Source organism: Corvus moneduloides, chromosome 5, assembly GCF_009650955.1.
Source record: "Corvus moneduloides isolate bCorMon1 chromosome 5, bCorMon1.pri, whole genome shotgun sequence".
Classification (NCBI taxonomy): Eukaryota; Metazoa; Chordata; class Aves; order Passeriformes; family Corvidae; genus Corvus; species Corvus moneduloides.
The window spans coordinates 12,042,285-12,068,728 of NC_045480.1; the positions used below are offsets into that span (position 1 = coordinate 12,042,285).

The 26,444-nt window shown below is 38.3% G+C and overlaps 1 protein-coding gene across 8 annotated transcripts in view; it reads left to right on the plus strand.

Moving 5' to 3' along the window:
* Nucleotides 1-26,444, plus strand: part of PPP2R2C (protein phosphatase 2 regulatory subunit Bgamma) — a 207,936-nt gene that overhangs the window by 156,938 nt on the left and 24,554 nt on the right. For all 8 annotated transcript variants that reach the window (XM_032108542.1, XM_032108541.1, XM_032108543.1 and 5 more), the window contains 2 exons: nucleotides 1,937-2,114; nucleotides 20,778-20,942. In XM_032108542.1, coding sequence (XP_031964433.1) covers nucleotides 1,937-2,114; nucleotides 20,778-20,942 — 343 coding nt within the window. The remainder of the gene's footprint in view (nucleotides 1-1,936; nucleotides 2,115-20,777; nucleotides 20,943-26,444) is intronic.

Consider the following 26,444-nt stretch of genomic DNA (forward strand, 5'->3'; position numbering starts at 1 on the left):
CTGGTTTGCTGGAGGCATTTTACTTGCAATTAATTTTGAATAGGGTTCTTGCCACATTCAGAGCAACTGAGTTAAAGACAGTACACCAAATTTCAGTTTCATCTCTTTTTCAGTTTTATAAAAAATTATTTTAAGAATGGGATTTGCAGTAATCTGTGCTCTGGTGAACCTGAGATTCTGCATTGCTGAAAAGATGCAGTCATGGAACTCATATAAGCATGTGTGATCATAGAACTGTTTAGTTTGGAGAAGACCTTTAAGATTATCAAGTCCCACCATTAGCCCACCACTACCATATTCAATAAACCATGTCCCCAGGTGCTGCTTCTAGACATCTTTTAAATACCTCCTGGTATAGTGACTCAACCACTTCCCGGGGAAGCCCCTTACAGTGCTTGACAAAAATTTTGGTGAACAAATCTTTCCTAATATCCAATATAAACCTTCCCAGTACAACTTGAAGCCATTTTCTTTTCTCCTGTCACTTGTTTCTTGGGAGAAGAGATCCATCATCTACACAGTAATGTAAATTTTTGCTCTCAGACTTTTTTTGGCTGAATTCACTCCAGATGTTGTGGCAAAGGAAGTGGCTAAAGGTTAGAACTGGAAGGCTATGTTGTATAAACACTAGAATGTCTTTATTATTGAAAATAAACAAATAACCTCCATCTCCAAAACAAGCCAATATTGTCTATTGGGAAAAAAAGCTTCCAAAGTGTAAAGATGACTACATTAATGGAATATTTACCTATTCTGTATGATTAGGCAAACAAAATTATTCCAGATTGCTTATAGTCTGAGAATTCAGCATCCTCTTGAGGAGAAGAGGAGGGGCGAGCACTGATCTCTTCTCTGGGGTGACAGGGCCAGGACCCAAGGGAATGGCCTGAAGTTGTGTCAGGGGAGGTTTAGGTTGGATATTGGAAAAAGGTTCTTCACCCACAGGGTGGTTGGGCACTGGAACAGGCTCCCCAGGGGAGTGGCCACAGCATCAAGCCTGACAGAGTTCAAGAAGCGTTTGGACAATGCTCTCAGGCACGAGGTGCGATTCTTGGGGACGGTGCTGTTTAGGGTGGGAGTTGAACTCCATGATCCTTGTGGGTCCCTTCCAACTTGAGATATTCTGTAATTCAAAGGTTGAATTTTGTTTTGTTCCTTTAGTAGAAAGTGAAACTCAGATCTTTAACTACTCTGTATTCCTCTTTAAACTACCTTGTGGATTGATGTATGATATTTCTGATGCATGTTCAACAACATCAAATAGTCCCAGTCATGTACCACAGCTTATAGTGTTTAATGCTTTATTGATAGTGAATAAATTGAGTGTCTACTTATTGAAGCATGACTTTCAAATGACACAGGGAAATAACGAGGGCACACTGACAAGTGATAATCTGTGATATTGGCTTTTCAGGGGTACATGTGTATGTACAGTGTGTCATGTTGGCTTTGTTTTGCAAGACTGTTTATTGTGTTTTGCTGAGATTATAGCCTTTTCACCACTTGAGTTTTTTCAAAGAGAGATATCAAGTAGCAAAACAAATACAGTTAAATGATCTACAGCTAATGGCAAACCCTTTAGCAAAAGCAAAATACTAGTGCTTCACTGCTTGCTGGAGCCTCCTGTGTGTGTGAGACAGTAGCTCCTGCAGTGGGACTGACCTGTCCTGTGGCAGCTGCCAGTCTCTCCCTTCCCACAGTCCAGGCTTTCCATCGCTCTGCCTGGCTCTCTTGTCTTTCCCTTCCTCCTTGGCAAGGAAGGCCTTGTCCAGCAACTAATTCATGGGGAAATTCAGCTTATGTACACTGTCAAAAAGTTTTATAGTATCGCAGTCTTCTAAATGCTTTCTCTCTATTGGAATTTTCATCATCCTAGTAAAAGAGTATTTTTGTCTTACTCCCTTTTTGGTTTGTGTTTTGGTATTTTTTTTGGCAGGTGCCTGTATTGAAACCCATGGATTTGATGGTAGAAGTCACTCCCCGGAGAATCTTTGCTAATGGTCACACCTATCATGTCAACTCAATATCCGTCAACAGTGACTGTGAGACATACATGTCAGCTGATGATCTCAGGATTAACCTCTGGCATTTAGCTATCACAGATAGGAGTTTCAGTATCCTTTATTGTGATTCCTTGCTCAGTGTTCATGTTATTAATAGGGCTTAAGACAGCTATTTTAAAATATTTTTCTGCAGGTTTTAAAATATACCTTTACTTACCAGAATCTCTGCAGTAATTGTAACAGAAAATGCTCAGATATTGTAAGAGACAGCTAAGAGATTGCAAAAATCAGGGAATTTTTAATGAAAAATGATGGTGTTGGTGAAAGACATTTAAATAGGAAACAGATGCCAGCTGCATGGTAGCTATCTACCTGACTAAAATACTCTGTACTGTTATTTCCTGAAGACATTTCATGCTGAGCTACTGCACCTTGTTTTGCTGCAGGGTCAGTCCTTTCCCTGATCTTGCCTCCCATTCTCCATCATCCTGCTTCCCAGAACCCTAATGCCTGAGATGTGCACAGTTTGGGGGGTGAGGTTCAGCTGCTTTGTGTGAGTTGTGCCTGTGATTAGTGAAGGCATTGCTGTTTCAAGTGCTGGCGTTTTCCTGAAAGCTCCATTGTGGAATCATTCCAGCCATCTGTGAGGCTGCCCCTTGCACTACAACAGGGTGTCTTGGAGGGGGAGCAAAAGAGACTGTAGCCAAGAAAAGTGATTCTCTGTGTTTTGCAGAACATAAATAGACTGGTAAGAGAAATAGGTTATGGGGCCAGGTCAGAATGTTGTATTCCTTTGCCGATTTCTTTTTGAGTGTATCAAAAAGAGTTAGAAGAATATGTCTCTGTGGGTTTACATGAGGGACTATTAGATGTCAAAGTGAAGTTGTCCTGTTGGGGCAGATTTCCTAAGAGAAGGCACCAATGTGATGGGGTGTTCTCTCTGACTCTGGTGATTGTATTTCTTCCTTTGTGGGCCAGGTTTCATCTTGGAAACTTAACCCATACTTTGCTAATGTCACAGGAAACATGGTCTTTAAATCAAACAACTCTTAATGTCCTTAAAAAATTACCTTTGCAGGATCAAGTGACAGGTGCCCTTACACTGGGGATTGTAGTGAACATCTCTTCAATTTGTTTCTAAACTCACATTGTTCTTCTGTCTTTCACCTGTGTAGATTAAACAAGCTAAAAAGGTGCCCTCTTTAATATGACTGTTTATTTAGGAACAATTTATATGTGGGACTTCAAAGTCCAGATATGTCTGCCTTGATATCCAAGCAACTGTACTTCCATTCCTTAGTAAGACAGATGAAAATTATTTGCCAGCACACCTATTTGGAGTAGCAGTGTGACTCTGACAGTGTCCTCCTCACAGCAGCTTCACCCTTCAGACTTCTCTCTGTCCTGGAAACATTTACATGTGACTCTGCTGTGTGTTCTCCTCTATTTTGTGTCCTCATCTTTCTTCTAAGGCAGAGCAGTGGGTCAGACCAAGCACAGCAATCTCTGTGCGCCTGTGTATGATCACAGATCACATTCCAGAATGCTTATGCAAGATAAGGCGTTGCCTTTGGCAATTCCTTTTGTCTTATTAAAAGCTATTTTATAAACTATGGATTGCCAAGACAAATGTTCCTGAAAAGTTTCAAAAACCAAGTAAATAGTTATTATATTTCATGAGGACAGCATGAGATTTAGTGTCATTTGCCACACTAAGAGCTTACTGACAGAAATATCAGCCATAAATGAATAGCTGTGTGGACTCTGTTTCAAGCATTAGCACATTCCTGTTATTGAGTATTTACTGATAAAATATGTTTTAAAACTTCTGATCGATTCATTGATTTAACTCTTAAAATATGATAAAATTTATAATGACACACTCCTTTTCTAAGTATGTTCTAAGAATGATGAGGAGAGAGAAATGAAGAGTGTTTCTGAGTTTTAGGATAGGAAACTTTTCCTGTAACTGAAACAGTGGCTTTGGGATACTTGGATTTCTGTCTTGGATTGGGATAAAGATATTGCTGCTTCTTTTACACTTGAATGAAAATCTGTGCGGACTGTGATGAGAGAGTTTAGGCAGTGATAGAAGGTAACACTAGGTAACAGGATAATCAGTTCTAGGGGCAAAATGTTCTTGCTAAGGTGCCCATGGTGGCAGCAGATTGGCTTTTGTGACTGGATACCGGTATGTATTCAGGAGAGCAGGCTGAGTTAGAGGCTGTATCCACTGCTGTTTCAGACAATATAAGCTGTACTTGTCTCTACTCAGTTGTCAAAACCAGGTCAGCAGGCAGATTACTTTTACCTAATTCTTTGATTAAACAAAAATTTTGACATAGGCATTCCAAAAGAAGGTGAGATAGTTACAGAATATTGCTCGTATTGGGAAATTAACTGGGAGGCCATGATAACTGAAAGAAGGGGATGAGTAAGTTAAACTTGCATCAGTCTTCCAAGAGGTATCTTTCTGTCCATATAGAGCCCTGTACATCTTGTAAAATTGCAGGGACGTGTTTTTCCCTGGAAAACAACAACAACATCTGTCCCTGAAACTGCATTTCTGTCCTTCAGAAGACCAACTTACAAATCTCCTGGAAGCAGATGATTTTTTGGTAAAATCACTGGGTTTGCCAGTTGCAATTAAGACTAGACATATTAAGGTGAAAAAATTCTGCCAAGCAAACAGTTTAAATTATAAATGAATGTTGCTGGGCTTGGTGCCTTCAGTAACGCATTTAGGGGGATAGGCAGGAGGAGGCTGAGGCTGTTTTAAAAATGCTTGTTTCACATCTTTTTACTGAATGCAAAAGGGAAATGAAGCATCTTGCTGTTTTACATTCAAGGCTTGATTCCTTGAAGTGTGTGTTTTAAACAATAAATAGAAAGCATTTTGGTTTGAAGTGGCTTTTGTTAATAAGGGATCTGGCAGGAATGAGTATTCGTCTTTCTATTTTCCCTCAGAGGCAGCACTGCTACATATAATGACCTACAATCTGTTTACCCAAGAGGATGGTTGTGACAATGACACAAACAACAAATACAGTGGTAGAGTTTCTGGACATTCAGTTCGTGTCTGAACATCTTCACAAATTGCATGGGAAATGCTGGAGAAAGACTGAATCAGCAGCAGTGTGCTAAGGTGTTTTACAAGTAAAGTTCTTTGCCTTGTAGAATTTAATTTGAGAACAGTTTGTTTATAACCATCATTTTAGCAGTTTTACAAATCACTGATAATTTTTCATTTCTTTGAAAATACAGAGCAATGGAGATCTTAAATTAGTTCTTTAATCTTTGGAAAATATTTTAAGTCAGTTCTGCAGAATTTGACCAGAATATTTCTCTTAGGTAAAGCCTTAGATAAAATACAACTAACGCTTTTCTGGTTTGCTTTTGTATTAGTGTAAGCACTAACTGGGGTGAAAAGCAGACAAGTGAGTTTATGCTATGCCTATCTAAATTTTAATGAGGAGTATGCAAGACTTCTGTACATTGCTTCCCACTTGCAAGCAGATCTGCTCAGTATTGTTTGGGCAGGAGGAGGCAAGGGAGAGGAGGAGATGAGAGAAAAGGAAGGGGGAAGGTTAGCCTGGTAAATAATAGCACATATTAGGATTTTCTTCAGTAAAAGGTTTGATGTGTTTGGTTGTGTTATGGAGAGCGAGAGTCAGTGACCTTAATTATGGATGATATTCTGCACTGGAAAAGAAGTAAGGTAAGGGTTGCTGTACTTGTTAATGTTTGGTCTGAAATGGTTTAGCAGTGTTGCACATAGGTTAAGCCTTTAGATAGTCATCTTGGGTGAAGTGAATGAGAAAAAAGGACTGCCAGGAGCATACTGATAAGGCTTACTTGCCATTAACAGCAATCTTTGGACTATCTAGCTGCACTAAATATTCTTTATGAGAATGTATTTGGATTGCTTACAGAACTATGTAGCTCATAGCACTTGAACTCCCTTCATTTCCTGGTAGCTCACTATTTCACTCTAGAGGCTGTCATGGCATTGCTATGGAAACAACATTGCTGTTTCCAGGATGTGCTCATCTTGAGACTCATCTTGACTAAAATACTCATTTCTCAGTCAGATCAATATAGTCCAGGGTTATCCTGTTTTAATAAAAAATGCCTTCTCTGTGTCCCAAAAGGGTTAAGCTAATTAGCAAATCACCATAGGGCCTTCTTACAGTCTAATGTATTCTGGTATTTGAGGCATATCATGGATAGTCAGTTTGTTAGGCACCATATCTTGGGAAAATGAATTTACTTAAGAAGTAAACAACAGGGAAAAAATAGAAGAACTCAAAATAACATGGTGCATTGATGGAGACCAAGTTTGTGGCAGCCCACTGCACATCTGAATGTAGTGTGTATATAGGGTATATACAGAGCTCTGGGGGCAGCCTAGGCTGGGGAAGATAGCCAGCCTTACAAAATCCCTGTACTTGCCTCAGTGCTAACTATGTGAATGCCAAACTGAAAGCAGATCTGCAGTCTTCTCTTGGTATTTGTTGAGCAAGTTTATACCTTGAGTGAGATAAGGGTGTTTCTATAAAAATGCCTGAGCCAGGATGACTATGCACAAGCTGTGTGCACAAGGATGCATTTTCTGTGCTCTGAAAAGCAAGTCTGTATGGTGTGAGAAACTGCTGCCACCCCCACGCACAGCACTGTTTTCCTCCAGAACACACCTTCTGTTTGGGAGCTGGCAGACCTTTTTTCTCTTTTGAGAGCTGTGGGTAATACATGTTAGCACTTCCTGTTCTGTCAAGAAGAGGTATCAAATCTCCATTAGGTATTTAAAAGGTGAGTGTTACACCATGGAGTCATATTCCAGCTGAGTTGGTACTAGCGACGTTTGAGTAGCCTTTCCTTAAATTTGTGTTCTTTTGTTCCTTACTTCCTAGTCTCTCCCTCTCCCACATGCGTTGTGTCTGTCTCTCCCCCCGTTAAAGGAGAATGAAGATGTCTGCAAAGCTAAAATCAGGTCTGTAAGTTAGAGGATTGCAGAGGTGCCATGCACACTGATCCCATGGTTTGGAGAGCACTCTTATTCTAACTATTGAGAAATGGTTGCTTTGCCTTTCTCATTAAAACACTACTATGTGAACAACTGAGGGGGAAAAAAGCTGTTTCAGTGGGCTGATTAGATTCTGGCTTGATGTGATTCCCTCGCTAGACTCCACTTTTTTCAGAAGCGAATACTGGCTCTCTAGTAAAAGAGTCTTCTAGTAAGAGTTGACAATGGCAAAACCAAAGATTTTCATATCTAACTTACACCTGAGTACGATCAGCTGTATTCTGTGCATTTTGAAAAATGTTGAATTGCACTCTGAGGTAAACTGCTGGAAATGCTGACTGAGGGCTCCAGTGCCCTGCAAAGTCATGGGGAAGAACAGTATGTAGAGGAAATAGGATAAAAACTAAAAAAGAAGAAATTTTATTGCATGAAACTTGTGAATATATGAAGTTCACACCAAGTATCAATACTTAACTGTTAGATTCCTTGCTGCATTGCCATTTCTCATCTGCTGATCATTGCACTGTAAACTGAATCCCTCTGTATTATTGAAGTAATTGACATACTTTACACAAATATTTTGTGATAAGAGTATTTTTAAATAATTGTAATAAAATATTGAGGTTAGTCAGTCTTAGCACCACTTTATACTCAGTTAAACAAAGACTGTGAGAACCAAATAGGTGTACTGGAATTTCAACTCAGAATCTGAATGTTGCCCAGAGACATCCTGCTTTTACTTCCATCCATACTCTAATTCTGTATTAGGTGAAGAAGAAGACTTTTCAGGAGAGAGTCTTGTAAAAATGGTAACAGAAATGTAGAAATGCTGTGAAAATGATTTTGTTTTGGAGAAATAGAAATCAGTGTATCTTTTCTCCTGCTTAAGAGATTTCTAAACTGCCGGAATGCAGTGAGAGGGAGTTTCACTGAGTACCAACAGGAGTGTTCCTAGGGGTTGCTTGCTTTAATGGACAGAGAAAAATAACTAAGTGTCTTAAAAAATGCATGATAATTCTGACCTTGCAGAAGGCAATAAGAAGCAAAAACTTCAATGTCACAGAGATGAATGTTTACCTTGCCAATGTTAGCATTTAGCCATTTGATGATGAATTTAGGAAGAGAGTTGTAGTCCCTAAGCCTTCTAGACCCTTGTCTTTCCCAAGAATTTTCCATTTATGTTACTCTTATCTGAAGCAATGGAAAATTTTTTCATGAGAAAAATGACTATAGTAGAGGGAAGTTCATTGTTACTCATTTAGCAACAATTCACGATCTATTTCAGGTTGTTTTAAAGTGATCTGATTCTCAAAGGTCTGCAAAATGACAGGTTCCATTGACTTAGCCTTTTAACTTTTGGGTTTGAGATCTTTCAGCTTAGAGTATCTGTGCATTAAAAAGAAATTATTTTGAAATTGCTTATGAAACTGCAGATACCAGATCACCTGGTAACTTGAGGGTCATTTGCATTGGTGTAGTTCAGTAGTAAGTTTTGCTACAATGTATTTAATAGATTAGCAGCAGGTACTGTAGTTTTTTTACAGGTTTTATTCCTAATGCTTATTATTTCTGTGTCAGGAAAGGTATGTCTGGGTGGCAACAGATCATAGGTCATATACTGAGGCTTAGGATAGGAACAAACTCCCAACGTAAAGCTCCACAAAGTGCTTCTGATGGGACCACAACAAAGTGCTGTATAGATAGGATGGTGTTAAGGCTATTTAAGGGAGTTATTGAAATTGTGAAAAATAGCCCCTTGTTGCAAGATGGTTTGAATTAAGTAAGCAGAAAATACAAGCAATTCATATTGTCTCCCGAACTGGACACAGCACTCCAGGTGGAGTCTCACCAGAGTGAAGTAGAGGGGGCAGAATCCCCTCCCTTGACCTGCTGCCCACACTACTTTGGATGCAGTCAAGAACATGGTTGGTTTCTGGGCTGTGAGTGCATCCAGCCTCTCATCCACGAGCACCCCGAAGTCCTTCTGGGCAGGGCTGCTCTCAATCTTTTCATCCCCCAGCCTATGTTGGTACTGGGGTTTGCCCTGACCCAGGTGCAGCACCTTGTACTTGGTATTATTAAACCTCATGAGATTCTCTTGGGCCCATTTCTTGAGCTTGTGCAGGTCCGTCTGGACAAGTCCTTGGTGTGTGTTTTTGGCTGCCTGTTAGGGAAAATGCAGTGGGGATTCTTTTATTAAAATCACACCAGAAATGTTTTTAGTGTCAATCAAGGGATGAAATTAGTAAATAGGTAAGTATGTGTAACTGTAAGTTGTCATCTGCTCTGAACTGCGTAGAATCTCGATAGTAAACAGAGCCTTTCATGAACTCTCAATAGACTAATTTGTAAGAAAAATTCTGTTTGTCCCCAGTGCAAAGTGCCAAGAGAGAACTGCATTTCTAGGATTACTTAAATGACTGTCTTGTAGGCACTAGCATAGATACAGCTTCTAAAACAGGTGCTGAATTGGTTCTTCTGCTTCTGTTGAGGTAAAACTACATCCAGTTCAGATACAATATTATTTCTAATGATGTTGTCATCATTATTTAGAATATCTTAATCGACTACAGCTTTTAGGGTTTTCAGAGTAAGAGCAGTTGTGAATTTATATGTGAGGTTGTGCAAATTGCAGTCTTTATAACTAGCTGTGTAATTCAAATACTAGATAGTAATTACAGCAGTAACGCTGTGTGAGTGGGCACTATAAAGACCTTACAGATCATTTGTTTTCAAGAAATACAGAGAAGTTTTTTAGCATCTTTTAGGAGATCTCTTAAGCATCTATAAGTTCAGATTTAGGGAGCTCTGAAAGCAGTGAATAAATTTGCAGAAGTGGTCTTTCAATACTTTGTTTGGTTTTGCTTCTTGCCAGAGGACACTTTGCCAGAGGATCCCTGTCAGAAACAATTGCTTTTAACTATTCTGATCACCTTAAATTGACTCCTATCTTAGGAATTTGTCTGTCAGCCAGTCAGAGAGAATTGGATGACAGAGCATGACTGATAGCCAAAGGAGCAATATCAGAGCTAGTTAAGCAGTATCTTAGCATTGAATCCCTGAATGAGATCCTCCTGGCCATACAGCTGAAATCTGTATTGCAGCAAAAGCAGACAGTGTATGGCTGGAGTGTGTGATACCAGTGTCATCAGGGCATGGGACAGTTATGGAAATATTCCCTATATAGCCATCCTCCAAATTAAATAAATTGGATGTGTTGAATCTGGCTGTGAAAACCTAATTACAGCTGAGGCCTTTGCATTCTTGGCAATGACCAGTGTCTTCCTTATTTTGCAGTTGCTTTTAAAGAAGTTAATTTAAGGTGGTTTGAGCATAGCTATAGCCTTGGAGAATTACTGCACTGCAGATCTATTGTTTAATAAAAATATTAATTTGTTCATCGGAATACATAATTTTCTTACTTATCACTCTTGTCCATACACAACTTGAATGAATAAGTATGTGATTATGTTATTATTTTAATGGATTTCTTTATCTAGCCCTGTGTCTTCTCTAATGCAGCTGTCTCCATATAGAGACCCATACCTATTATTTCATTTCTGCAGAGGTAAGGAAAAACATAGCCAGAGGCATTAGAATACTCTTACTTTTTAAAAATGTATAGTGAATTGTAAAAAGGAAAAAGAAAATTGACTGGAGTTGTAGAAAATTATAAAGAACAGTGTGAAATCCTGAGCCTGTAAAAACCATTTCAGAATTCCTTTATAGTGCATTAAAGAACGCAACTGGGATTTCACTGAATTTCTGTGTTTGTTGAGTGATCTAGTCAATGCAACTTTAGGAGCTACTTAAAATTTTGCAATAGGTGCAAAGATGTCTTTTCACAGATCTCCACAGAGCCAATTGCTTTCCAATTTAATAGGGACTGTAGCAAACAAGTTCCTATTTTGTATCAGGAATCCCCTTTAAAATATCATTATCTCAATCTTTCTCAAGTTTATTGGTATTGTAGAGAGAAAGTGTACTTAATAGAGCTGAAATGAATGTTAGCATCAACCCCCAGATTTCTTTTTTCACCCTAGTGGTTTATTCCATTAGAACTTTCAGGTGTTATCCAGAATCTGAGATCCTCAGCAGAGAGGGACATCGGAACTATGGCAAAGAATATTAAATTACAGATAAAGGGTCACATCATGGAACTGATCCTCATCTAAGTAGCACTCATATTTTAGTGTAATGTGACTGCAGTCAATGAAGTTATTCCTGTGGAAATGGGTAACAGGATTCAGTCCAAGATTTATTGTCTTACTAATTTTATTTCTTCAGTTGATGAGTTTTAATCAGTGTTGTCATTGTGGAAGATTTTAAATTGCATGCTTGTGTTTCCCTCCGGATTAATTTCTCATTGAAGCATTTTGAAAATGAGCCATTCTCTGTTGTCACAGGTGCAGTCGGTGTATCCAACTTGAAAAATGTGTATTATGAATTTATTGAAAGTTAGACAAAAAAACCCATTTACACAGTTCTAGGTGCAATTATATGAAAAGATAATGTATAAATAATTTAATCAGCTCTGCCAGAGGGGAGAATTCTCTTAAATGAGTCTAATTATTCTAATTCCCATGCGAGTTTGGACTTGAAATTAACCTTGCAAAGCACAGTCTTTCTCAGAGTATTAACATAAAAAAGAAGAAAATATAACTTGCTTTGCTCATTAGCTAAAAAATCTTTAGCTTGAAGAGTATTCCATACGAAGACAGATGTCATAAAAATGCTCACGTGGTCTTCTCAGGTATTGTCAAGCTTGAAGTCTGTACCTCTGTGTTCTGTGTGAGCAGTGAGAACCTGAAACCTCGGAAGCTTTTCTCATTATTAAAATAGCTGGGACGCTCTCATTAATGCAGACACTGCTTTGTTTTCTGTTGTCATAGTACACATTGGTAAGGAGTGCACTTTGGTACTTCCACTGCTTGTGAAATTGCAGTAGTTTGGGCCTTTGAAACAGAAATGTTCTGTAAATAAAGGCCATATTAACTTTCACAAAGTTATAGCACCAGATTTTAGAATAAGTCTATTTTGACTGTTGTCATACTCACTGCAGGCTGGTGGCATTTTTGGAAATCCTTTCAAATAAATGAAGCAACTAGATAATAAGTCCTGCCACATGATTTTAATCAGGTATCTTGTGTGATGTAATATAGGTGATTTGAATGTAAGCTTTTATTAGTGTTTTTAAAGTAGCTATTTTTGAAGTATCTGGCTATTTTTGAAGATAGTTTCACTTTACTACTCCCATAACAAGCATGCAGGGAAGGAGAGACTTTTATGCTCTAAATGCTCTAAAGAGTCTATACTCTTCAGCTGGAATTTCTGTGGCTGCTTTTATTTAAGAGACAGATCTTCCTCAGCTGCATGGGATATTAGTAATTACCAAGAAGAAATTTCTTGATAGGATTACCTGTTAGCATATAGATTATTCATTCAAAAAAAAAAAAAAAAAAAAAAAAGACATTTTATCTCTCATTTCCAAGTCATGTGGGAAAAAAACCCTGTCTACTTTTAAGATGGAGTTTGGGAAGTTTTGTATGTCATATTTCTCTGTACTACCAGGGACTCTCTTCAGTAAACTAAGTAGATCCCTCTCAGTTATATAATCTCATCATTCACAAACCTTTCCTGAAATACATTAGATGCTTCTGTTAAGCATCTAATGTATTTCAGGAAAGGTTTATGAATGATGAGATTATATTGCTTTTGTTTATAAATTATCCTTCCCTTATTGATGTTGAATCACTCATTTCTTGGAACCCTTGCCACTATGTAGTACATGGTGCCACTTAACCATACTAAGTAGAACAGCACTGCCTAAGAGAAGCTAAGCTGGCGGACTTAATAAGGCTCTTCTATTAATAATTTATATGTACCTGAGGCTCTTCTGGTATTTGTGTTCCAAGTGTAACATTAGTTTCAGACAAATCATAATCAATTCATATGCAAATATAGGAACTAAATATGACTTTGCAGCCTTTCAGTGACTGAGTGACTGCAGGTGTGCATTTACAAAGGCAAGTCTTCCTCTGTTGATTCATCCCCTTTTCTTTCAGCTGTGTATTTGCAGATAATGATGTCTTTGCTCTTGAAGATTTAATATGCATATGGGTGTTGCTAAAGCAGGCATGTGACTCTGTCTACAGATGAAAATGTGGGTGTTCTGTTCAAAAAAAACAAGCAATAATTAAGTTCCTAAATAAATTAAAGTTTTCCAGTATCTACTTCTAAATTAATTATTGTCTAAGTAAATCATTGGTTGCAATGTGTATGAGCAGGCCTATCTGTGATAAAGTTTGAATGTGACTTGCACCATTTAAAATAGTCTCTTTCCTAGCAGTGCTACTCTACAATTCTCTGCTTTCAACACTTAGTCAAATGTTGCAGCTACTCCATAGGCAGTTTCTCCTATATATTAGATTTGTTTTTCTGTAACTTGAATACAGCAAAGTCTGATGTTTGCTGAATTTGTGGCAGTAAAAGCAATTTCATAAAATTTTACTAAGTACATTTAAAATATGTTGATTCTTTTTTCAAGTAATATTTGTGTAATGGAGATTCAGGGCTTCCTTGCTGCTGTCTCTTTTTATCCTACCACGATAACAGGAATGCAAAGTAATTCTGATATTGCAAAAATCAGAATGAGATCCCTCAAATTCAGAGTGAGTCTTTAGACCAGTATGCATTCTGGGAGACAGTCACAAAAATGTAATAATGAGAATAATAGTAACCTTTCAAAAGCAATTAACCAAGAAGAGAACCGAGTGAATACTCCCATGACTGGACAGCTGCAGGTAGGGAGGAGAGAGACCACTAGATCAGAATCCAGAGCTATTGGTCTTGCTGGCTCTTAAATTGACCTTTGCCAAGCCTTTCCCACTTCACACCTCAGTTTCATTCTCTGTAAAACATTAGCACTGATACTGACTCTACTTTGCTTTAAACTTAATGAATGGACAATGTTTCTAATACTACTTTTAACTTCTTGCCAAGTATCTCCAGTTCCAAGTGAAACTTGAGACAGGAAGTCCAGGAGTTTCAGCTTTGGTTCAGAAGTTTGATGTTTAGGTTACATTCTTGAATAACTCTTGTTCCATCATCCTGAGGCACTCTGGTTTCTAGCAGCTGCCAGATAAATCAGTAACATCTTGGTTCCTAAACCCGTAGAAAGGGTCTGAGTGTTCACCTTTGTGCTCCTCGTGTCTTGTAAGTTTTATGATGTTCGAAGACAGAAATAGAGAGCAAAATTAGGCTTGACTCTGGCTGGAGCATTACATACTAGACTGTGAGGAGACATGGGCCATCTTGTACTGACAGTGGTATGCTGAGGATAGATGTGAGGCCATTGCCCAAAGAGCGTCATTCCAGCATGCAGACACCTTATTACCCACACTGTGTAAAAGTGCACTGCCAATAACACAGGAGGATGTACTGAATATATTCTCATTTTCTGGATGAGCTAGATCTCAACCTCAACATGGCCAAAATCTCTTTATGGGTAGTTCTAGCTGAATAGCTGGCAAGTTTATTGCTACTGCAGCCTTTTAGTTGTGACCATGACTTTCCTTCTTCCACTAACAGCACTTTCTCATCTAGCTTAGGCTGTAATCCTTGACATAAGAAACCTCAGAAGTCCACAGAGCTGTGTTAACATTACTTAATCTCTTCTTTGTATGCTCCCTTGTACATGTCCTTTATATCATGAGCAATCCCTTTACTTTGTGTTTGCACAGCACCTAATGTAATTGGCTATGGTTTGGCCTGCCACATAGAGCTACCAGGCCCCATAGTGGTTTTTACTCTTTCTGTATTTCATAATCCTGATATGAGGAAAAATGCAGAAGCCTTTGTACTATCGTAATGGCACTGTCGGAGCACCTTTGATAAAGACATTTTATTGCCAGTCAAAATCACGTCATTTAAATTGGTATTTTCAGCAAATCACCACCAGTGTGAGACTGTTGTCAGAGTTCTCAACTCCAGTATGATGTCTGAAGAATCACTGTTATAAAGACCATGAAATTAAAAATGGAATTGGGCTGACATTGTACCACTTAGTATGGATCGATACCTTGCATTAACACGTATTAGGTTCCAGACAGTGGAGAGGAGCACACGCTTATGCAGCAGTTCCTGCTTTTGTGGTTCAGAAGAGTCAAATGATACAGAAATGTATCATTCGAAATGCAGCTCTCTGGGCTTACAATAAAACCCATGTAGTACATGCTTTTACTGGAGCACTGGGCAAATGCTGTGCGATTGAAAAAATTGACACTGTGGCTATTAGGAGTACTTGGAATACAAATACTCTCTTTGCCTAAGGTAAAATACTGGAATTTGAAGAAAAGGCCATGTCTATTAACCTACTGACAGTTCAGTCCAGGAACCCTTGGCTCTTGGACAACAGGCCTGAAATACAGAGATTCAGAAGCTTGACCCTATTCAGTGCTGTCCATACTTGTCAAGTTATGCCTATTGTAGAATTATCATTCAACAGTGAAAACATACAGCTTATCTGTAAGAAATGGGAAGAAAGGAGTGAGTTGATGGTTAATTAAGAGTTAGGGCTTGCTTCTTTCATTGATAATAAGAGTGATGTAATCACATCATGATGTTGTCAAGGCCTGATGTACCCAGCCTGGAAGAAGACTGGAGCCATTTGGAATTCGTTTTCTCAGCTGGCGTGTGGTGTAGGAATGATATAACCATCATGTAGGAAGTGTAAAACTGGTAGAGCTTGATTTGTAAGCATCACAGTTCCCTCCTTGTAATGAAAATAGTGTGCACTAAATGACTAACAGAGGAAACCACTCAGAGAAATGCTTATATTAAAAGTGTAGAGCCTCAGCAGGACCACAGTAATCAATTACTCTAAACTGAAGCCCTGGCAGCTTCCATGAATTGCTATTGATTTCAACTATTAGTCACTGAATCTTTCTAGAGCTAGGCTGAAATATAGGTGTGAGATGCAGACAAAATTAGTAGCCTGAACAAACCTCTGTAGAAAACACAGGGAACAGCCAGGTTTGGTAAGACGTTATGCCAAAGGTTATTTTTTGAAAGTGCTTAAATTTGCAAAAACCTAAGTCCCACGCAGGGATAAAAATGAAGTGTCATATCAGCATATACTGAAATAAGAAAGATGAGAGTTTTGTTTTTCTTGTGAAGTTACTATGGAAAATTTTGTCTGGCTTTCTAAAGAAAGCCTCTCCTCCTCCATTGCAGTTGAATAAAGGGGGAGAGGGCAAGTAATTTTTTTTTTCAAGCCTTCTTCTGACCACAAAAAAAAAAAATTTCCTTCTTGCAGTGAACCCACAAGTCATTTAAAAACTATTCCAAAATAATGATAGAAGATTCAATCCTTTATATGCCATAGCTTGCGAGTTGCAAATTTGTTCTCTACCAAATTCAGTTTCTCGTAGAATTCCTCGATGGTTTTGGGAAGATGAAGCAGCTATTTCTTTATGCATACTGTTCACTTCAAAGGGAATTTAATCTGTTTTAAGGAGGCTGCTATGTTTTCATTATCATACAAGGAAACTTATTCTGAGACCTCTTTTGCTCAGCAGGAACCCTATGTATTTTCCACATTCTCATTATACATGTTTTGGCATGAGCATAAAGCAGGCATGCTCATTTATATTCTAGCTGATCAAGAGGAGGAGTCTGCTTAATATGAATTTTGGATCAAGGTGAGGGTCAACTTTGTAACCTGCAATAAAAAGAACTTTCTGGAGTGACTTCTCCCAGAGGGGAATATTTCTGTTAGATCAGTGGCCCAGAGGCAACGGAACAAATTTTCTTCCTCCTGTTATCCTCAGTTTGCTATCAGCTGCACAACAGCAGCACAAAATACTGGATTAGAACTAAACATACCATGTAGCTGAATCATGTACTCACATCACATTCCTCACACTGCATATCATTGCAGGATTTTAATCATGCCTTTCCTTATGCTCTTCCCTCCTTCCTCTCTTAGTGTTTTTCTTCTCTCCCTCTTTGCCCTCTCTCAGATCTTTCCCTAAAGCCTCCTCACAGCCAGGCCCTGCCCTGCTCACTCTCCTTTGTTATACTTCTGTTCTTAAATAGTTTGGGGAAGGCAACATAGATGGTCAGCCAAAGTTAAGGCTGTATTGCTTGGAGTAGCTTTGTTGCCTTTCCCAAAATTGCCTTTCCTTGTAGCTCTACTAACCCAACTGTAAGAACATCATCTCTCACCATTGTAGTTGCCAAGTGTACTTGACCTTTCATTTCCATTTTGGTGTGGAGAGCATCTAGAAAGTCTGCTGGCCTCTTCATAGCTTTATCCTGTTTCATGGAGCCAAGCAGGGGAGGACAGATCTGGTATGTAAGATATCAAATAGTTAAGGGGGAAGGACCTGTTCTGTTTCTTGCAAGCAAGAAGATATTTTCTATTCCTTGTTTTAATGTTAATGAATTAAAAGACTGCCAATGCATTCTAGCCCATCACTGGCAAGGTGCCAGTTCAACCTTCCATTAGTGCAAGTATCTACCAGGGATCAAAATGCCTTGCTCTTGTCAAGCATGTGTGGGAGTCAAAGCAATATGAAGATATTTTTCATTTTCTTAGGGGAAATTTGTACCCTGTTAAGGCACAGAAACACTGACTGTTTTAGGACAACAGAATTATATCCTAGTACACTGCCAGTGGTGAACTGAACACTCTGTTCTTTCTGTCTTAGATTCCTTTGGTCTTAGGTGTTTTATCCATATTCTGAAAATGAAGCAGATCACATATGGTACAACAAGAGTCATATGTGACTGGTATTTCAGAGATGAGTGCAGTGGGGGAGAAGGACCATGCCCCCCTGGAGACAACCCTCCACAAGATCCAATTGCAGGGGCAAGCAGAGACAACTCTACAGATTTGTGCCGTTACCATAGTTTTTTTCTCTTTAGCAGTGGAATTTTCATTTAATCAATTTCTGCCAGATTCCCTCTGTTGCGTGCTTTTCAAGTTCACCAAACGCCCTGTTTCTGAAGCACACTGTCTGGTCCAATTTTTTTTTTAAATTTTAGTATTTTTTCCTGCCATGCAATGCTGTACTTAAAAGGAAGAAAAGACACAAAGGGAAGATAGAAAAATAGAAATGAGAAATGTCTCATGGGAGATGCTTGCCCTTACCATGTCATGCTAGTTTAAATACAGTTCCCACACATCACATGTCAAGCTGTACTTGATTGTTTTCAAATAGATGGCAAAAATCATGAGAGGAGGACAATGTTCTTCTGTGTGACATATTCTTCTTTTGATATATTGGGTTCTATAGCTGTCAAAACAAAGGCTGTTTTTCCGTCTATTATTACAAATGCATTTGGGGTAAATCTCTTCTGCGCCTCTGTAGTCCCTTGGTTGTTTACTTCAACACAGTGTTATTGTTTTAATTTTTCTAAATCTAGTGGAATGATGAATTTTCATTTTTGCTATGATCCTCAGTAGGCAAATGAGGTTCTTTCTCAGTGGAGATTTAGATCACATCTGGAAATGCAGTCTGTTTCAAGTATTTTCTGCTTTTCTGGCAGGAGGATAGAATATTTAATTTCATTATTCAACATAGGTTTATTCATTTTACACAATGAAAGGAAATTCATCAATAGTGTCCTCAGCATCCAGAAAAATGATACTTACCATGACTATTTCACATACTCCATTTATATTTTATATCTTTCTCATCACTCAGCAATTATTTATCTCTCTGCTGAGAGGTGAAATTCTTCTATTGAGTAACTATAATTTCTCTGAACTCCACAAAGCAATTCAATCCCTGAAAGCAATTGCTTTTACTTAAAGGTGTTTCTTGAGACAAATTCACCAAATACACATAACTGAATAAAGGGGTTTTTTTTCTGTTGTTTTTCAGGATTATTTGTTGATGCTTTATAAAATACATAAATCAGTGTTTCTACATCTTAACATTCATTGCACTTATATTAATCATGATGGATTCTTGGAGATGGATGCAAATGTGATAGTACAAGTAAATAGGAATTCAGTTAAAATGCAACATTAATTCATTCCCAGTTGTTATTAAATGTCATAAGATATTAATAGTTTTGCTGATATTTTCCTTTCTAAACCCTATGGGGGAAAAAAAAAAAACCACAACAGTGTGATGTATGCACAGTCATCAAGATAATTATCTCTGAATCTTTTGTACTATTTCACTGTAGTGTTCCAGACCTATATTTTTGGGAAAGCTCAAAGTATAGAGTGTAAAGGTGGTGATAGACTGTATCCCATTCCCACAGAAATCAATCAAAGGTCTTTGATTGGTCTTCCATTTGGGAAGTGGACACAGTGGCAACAGAAACAGGCTTAGTACCATGATATATGATTTCTCTTGCCATCAATAAAACAGATTTTCTCATTTATCTTTTCCTCTGAGATGTTTAAATTTTGAATGTCAGCTGATTCAAATTTTATGTTCAGGGAATCCAGGCACTGAGATGATTTGTGTTTAGGGCACTGCACTGGGACTCAGTAGATCTGAGTTTGTTCTGTCATGCATTTCCCATGTGATCTTATGCAAATCCTTTATTGCTTCTTACACAAACTCATCAGTAAAATAGGGTAATGTTACTCACTCTTCTTGTTCGAAGGATTTGTTAACATTTGGATGGCTTATCTGTAGCAGATTGCTGGGGGCCATGTGAAAATGAACAATCTTATTTAAATGTACTGCTTTACATATATATCCTTCTTTCATTTTATGCTTCTGTATCTACTGCTTTCTTACAGCCCACTCATGAGACTCTTACTTTCATTCTTTTCTCTGTAAGCAGTCTTCCATGAACTGGCCTTCTCCTCCAAACACAGGCTCAGTGTGGGTCCTGGGTTTTAAGGCAGGTGATGTGTATGAGTGGAGATGTAAGTGTTAGAGGCACCATGTGAGTTACCCTTCATGTGGGTAATCGTTGGTCATCCAGCTGACAAGTTTGTGATTGGGAAAGTAGATATTTGATGTATTTTTGTTCCAGATGATGTTCACGTAAGTGATTCAGGTGTAGGATTCTCAGTCACAGAAATTCATCCTGATTTTGGTAGTGGGCGTCATTTACATAAAAGCCTAAGACTGCCATTCCAGATACTTCCTTGTAAGTATTCAAATAGCAAACCTAATAGCATGCATAATTTTTTTTAAAGGAAATTGTATTAGTATAGATTCACCCAAAATTATTTACATAAATACTTCTGTGTTTGCCACATGTGCCTTTGCAAAAAAAGTACTTTTTTTTCCCCAGTCTTTTACCTTAAGCTACATCTATTTTTTAGCTTAAGTTGTATGATGGTAAAAGCCAGTGAGCCTTACCTGGAGTGAGCAGATCTGAGCTGTGCATTGTTCCCTCTCAGTCAGTATTATCTGGGATAGAGCAGTGGTTTCAATAGCAAGTTCAGGAGATACAGCTACCTGCTCTCTGTCAGTTTCAATGAAGCTGAGAACTCTATATCCCTGCAACACTGTTTCTTTGATGTGTTTGCACAGCATGGACAAATGGTGACCTGCTAATGGCATCTGCAGTAAAACCATGCAGACTTTGAGTTTGACATTGCTTTTTGGTCTAAGTGGGCCAGGTATGGAAATTTAAAACTGCACTACTACCAAAAAAGTGAGTATATCTTTAAAAGCATTACATGTCTGTACATTTGCATGCTTCCTTCAAGTGAGAGTCATGGTTTACCTGCAGACATCTGCATTTTCCTTGATGAAACTTCCGTTCAGACATTGTAGATATAAAGCCAGCCAACATGGAGGACCTGACGGAAGTGATTACAGCCTCTGAGTTCCATCCCCATCACTGCAATCTCTTTGTCTACAGCAGCAGCAAAGGATCCCTGAGACTCTGCGACATGAGGGCATCAGCTCTCTGTGACAAACATTCCAAGCGTAAGTCCTTACTCCATTGAGCCCCAGATGTCATTAAAATCTTACTATTCACAGACAGCACGTAGATGTGTGCATACCCCAGTGTATTAGTTTCTCACTTGCAGGCACATTTGACAAGAAAAGAGCAAAAAGAATTTTATTTCACCTGTGCAAGTATTAGCTATGACCTTGGTAACTAACAGTCATGTCTGTGTCTGGTTGCCCTTATGGTTCTTATTGCAGGGATCGGTGAAGAACCCAGAACGCTTTAGCAAAAGAGAAAAGATTCCTAACAAATCAAAGAGGATGAGGGAGTATTTAAGTAGATGAGAATACTGCTTTGAATACACAAGTACTGTTCTGAGTGCTGCAGCAAGTAAATTTTAATTGTCAAACTGCCTTCAAATTTCGAGTCCGTTTTCTGAATTAGGAAATCTCGGTATCCTTCCTAAAAATGTAGTCCAGTATTCCCTATATGTATTTTTTCAATGTTATGTTAGAACAGACTCAGAGGAAATGCAATAAGTACTGGGGGGGGGGGGGGGAAGGAGAGAATAAATGAAAATTGTGTTGGTATAGAAGTTATCTGTCCTACGTGATTTTATGTGGCTGTGAAATTTTGAGATGAACAACTGATTCATGATAGTTCATATCTGAAATATACGTAAGAAGGAAGTAAAATTTTAAAATATGTGACTGTTCTCAAAGTAAAAGTTGAAGAAAAATGCATATTTATATTGCCTTACTGTCAGCTCTTTATGGTCTAGAGAAGACAGACTGTGGTTCTTCCCACCAGTAATATGGCATGCCTGGGCACTTTGCCTTATGCAAACGACCTGTTTGTTCCTAATCTTCTGAGACTGACAATGCCTGGACAAAGGCATCATGTGCTTGGTTCCTGAGAAGCTGAGAACCTCATGAATGAACTGTGGTAGCTCTGTTTCAGTAACCTTCAGGTCTAGGACTCCTCCACGACACCTCCAGCTCACAGAATTGGGTTGTCAGTTTCTTTTGCAATGTTGAAACATTGGAAGGAAATTCAAGAGAAATTTTTTTACTACCAGAGCACATAAGAGGTTTTATGTCATTCAGTGCCTACTTGAACCTGTTTGAGGTAGGCTGATCTTATTAGCAGGGGCAAAAGGAGAGGAAAAAGCATGTGAAGAATTAAATGAGAACTAAGTGGTGAACAGATTTTGTACATAAGGTATTTTTAAAACTGAAGTGAATATAGTAAAAAGCCTATGACTAGGCCTTTTGACTGCAAGGAAAAATGCACATGCTCAGAGCCCCTTAGGATGTGGTCTCCAATTATAGAAAATAACCTTCAAGGACAATTTCCTAAGCAGAGAAGTGTTTTACCTTTGTTTGCTGTATCTCCTTGTACTTGTAGGGGGAATTCAATACCATGAAGTGAAATGTAAGCATGACACAGTCTGACACAATGCTGTGAGTTATCCTGTCCCACTTAATTGTTTTATTTTGTAGTACTTCCATTTCTTCCTGCTAATAAGGCCTCCATGCTCCTGTAACTCAATGCCAAATGCCAATCAGAACTTATTAAAGCCACAATACAGAACACTGGATGAAAGAAGGCATTTTATGCCAGAAGGGAGCACAAGGTCTGATGGTCATTGATTAAACCCCATTTTCCAGATCTATGAGTTAGAAAATAGCCATTTAATGTAGCATTGCTGCACTGAAGTCAAGTCAAGCTCATTGAGAATCTGAGTGTGTACAGTACAAAATTGATACAGCAATGGTAGAATTTCCAAAGTGTTAAAAGGAGTAGGCCCATGCACTGCTGATTGGAGTGGTTTCAGTATAGCTCTCAGAGACAAGCAAAGTTAATTATATACAGCCCATAGCAGTCCAAAAGGATGTATCAAAAACAGTCTACAAACCCAAGTTATTTGCATGATTGTCTCTAGTACCTTGACTGTACATCTGATTCCTCTTTACAGTTGCTAAGTTTGCATCTGGTGCATATGCATGATCAGTACCCTGCTCTCCTAGCTTGGCTTGTCTTTCAGTCTTTCCCCATAACTGACTTCACTTCTCAAGCAAAACACTACAACTGGAGTCACTGTAAACTCTCATGTTGTGCCACACATCCCTGCTTTCTCAGCACAGTCGAGTATCACTGTGTGCTGTATTTCAGATGCTGTTCCAAGATTGTAATGGATGTACATATTTTTAGGGATGAAAGATCCAATGTAAAACTTACAAAAATACCTGGATAATGAGCATATGTTGTGAACTTTTGCATCTACTCCTTTTTCCCTTATTTATTCAAATCCCTATAGCACTGATAAAGTCCATTTCAGCTTTTGGGGAAAGGGCCCTTCCATTTGTACAGGCTTAGAGAGTGTCATACTGTAAAAATAAATTACATACTAGTATCTGTAGTGTAAGTCAACCAACATAGGATATTAATAAATTATAATGTCTTGAAGATTTCTGGTTTTCCAAGCTCAGTGGCAAAATCCCTCTTTTCGGCATCAGTGACAGCAGCACTACAGGGTTTCCCTTATAAATCCTCATGGCTTTGACATGGACGAGATGAGACTACTTCCATATGTACTCGTCCTTGGTACCTCTGCTGAGATTTAATAGCAAGCTGCCAAATTGTGTGATGAGTTGTAATGGAGATATCTGTCCTTTAGAAAAATTATCTCAGACCATCAAATCTATTTGTAAGGCACTGAAAGAATATCAGGTCAGTAGCTGAATTTTAAATGGTCATTGAGATACTGATAAGGTGTGATAAAATGTGTTGTGTCTCTAATGGACTACCTGAAACTGCTTCTTATAACAGCTGTAATAGATCGTGCAGAACTGAGTGAGGATCACAAGAAAATGTTATGTAGCCATGGAAAATGTATATCAGGGAAAGACCAATCTGTAACCACAGAGCAGGTACATACATAATGCTGTTCCATGTTATTATCAGACTTCGCAAGTAGTGGGAGAGGATGCCATCAAAAATGTTCTGGAGAGGAGGTGCCAAAGAGATGAATGTCCCTGCTTGTTTAGAATATTAGAGGAGTGGGAATGAGGAAGGTGTTGTTGCAGTCCATGGTGTTATAGGTAAAGATTTAAAACATTTATGGAAGTCAAACCTCAGCAACAAATAGGGAATTAATTTAAATAATATGGAACTTTTCACCTAAATAGTGTGCTTGTCAAAACACCCAAAGATTGCCTTTGAGATGTCATGAGACAACATGCATGGCAGTGCAGTGTAGAAAAAAAGGCAGTATATGGAAATCTGTGACAGCAGCAAAAGTATCATTGTTGGAGTGGTCAGCTGGGAACATTGAAGAAATAAAAGAATTAACCCCTACCTCAAATTCCATAAATTTCATAAATTCCATAAATGCAATTCTCTCTTTAACACCATTTCTTAATGGGGTTAAGGTGACAAGGAAGACAAGCATAGGGATGCTGTTGTAGTAAGATCATCCTGACTAAAAATATACTTACAGCATAATATGCAACTGTTCAATTAACAAATAGTTGCTAATTTGGTTTTTATTTTTTTATTGCTAATATTATGTTCAGCGATCCTCATAAATGTTCATGGAGTTAATATCATTCTTCCAAACAGCTTGTAGGCTAGATGGGTACATATGGCTGTTTCAACAAATCATATAATATAAAGCAGTCAGCTAAAGAAAACTGAGCTTGAGCATGTGAAGTCAGAAAAAAATAAAGAGCTTTTTCAATAGTTCATCAGAATTATTAAAACCATTATTAAATGGTAAATATAAACTGTATAGTCATGCAGTATGGAAATTTAAGTCACTCAAGAGTATAACTCACATTGATATTTCATGTAATACCCTTAACATCTTAAAGTGGTTGCATACTTCAGAAGTAGTAATTTATTTAAATTCTGTATGTTGCTTTAAGGGTTTTTTAGTATTCATTTCTTAATGTGTATTTGTAGACTTAAACCCTATTTCTAATTATCCATTACCCATGTGCAGAGTTTACAGCAAAATACTTTGAGGAAAGTGGAGCTGCAATTTCAAGTTCATTGCTCTGTGTGCCATGGTGATCTTAAAAACAGAGATTTTGGGGTTATATAGCATTAGCCTCTGTCACCATGAGTTGGTGCTTTCTGTCCTGCAGACAGACTTCTCAAGCTCCTGACCTCTGGGTCTGTAGCAGGAGCCATTTAGAGCCCTCCTCCCTTTGACCAAGGAAGCCTTTATAGGTGGCAGGCAATCCCAACAGCCATCTTCTCTGGACTCTCCCTGAATGGAGCAAAGCATCTCAGCTGGTGCATCCCAATCCCGTGGGTTGGACTATCAGTACCTTAAAAGTATAAAATGGTTTTCAGAGCAATGCAGAGTGAATTCCAGATTTGGTTCCTGACTCAGACATGCCACCCAAAGCTGAGTGGGATGGTTTTTCCATTGAGAGTTCCTTTTCCACATTTTTATTTGAATTCCGGGCCTGAAAGAAATGCCAGCCTTTCCCCAAGAATAATTGCCACTGTCCTGTCAGTCAGGCATGTAACTCAATTCTGTTATCTGCTGGGGTTTTTTTGAGATTGCCTTTGATTTTAAAGAATTCAGAACTGTGGAAACAGCCAAGACAGAAATCAAGGATAATCTACTTAAACATGTTGAATCTTTAAAATTAAATTAGTTCTATTTACCAGTTGTTTAAAGCAGGTTGGAATTTCAGAGCCAAGACAGCTTTCAGACCTCTGACTGAATATGGATTATCTTTCATTTTGCCACAGAGAACAACCAGATGCACAAAAAAGCCTGTGACAGACTATCCCTGCTGGATTTGCTAATTAATATTGACCTTTCCAAATGAATGATGCTTATTGTCTGACTGAAAAAGAAACAACTTGTTTTTCTTGTGTGTGAGCTTTACATCTAAAATACACTTTTTATTTCTGCATCTGGTCTCATGTCAGGTTATCATCTGAGAGAGAGGCAGTCGCTTTGTACACAGAGAGGCCCCTGTCAAAGTGATGTCCACTTCAGGCAAAATCTGCAAGGTTTCATGTGACAGGAGTGAAACTTATCAGAGCTTCTGAAATTATTTGATCCTGTGTTTGATGAAGGCTTGTTCTCCTTATCTTAATTCTGTATTTATTTTTAAGCATGCACTACAAAGGCATATATGCATTGCTGATTTTATATCCCCAATGAAAAAATGTGCCCATATCCTGATAATTTTGTAATTATGACTGTCACTAAAGGTCTGTTACTACAATTTCATGCATGCTAAACTAGATCCTGGAACGGATCTTTCCTTGTGCAGGAATTCCACTGAAATTTAGTAACAGATTGCCTTTAGCATGGGCTCCAAAGCTTCCATTCTGCTCAGTTTGGATGAGTGTATAATAAAGACATTTAAAACATGGCTAATGAAAATTCAAAAACATTTCTACAGAAATGCAATTATGTCTATATAGTATTTCCTCCAGTTGTGCAAGATATGTTAAAATTAAATCTGAGGAAGAAAAAACCTGAATTATATACTTCTAGCTATCAA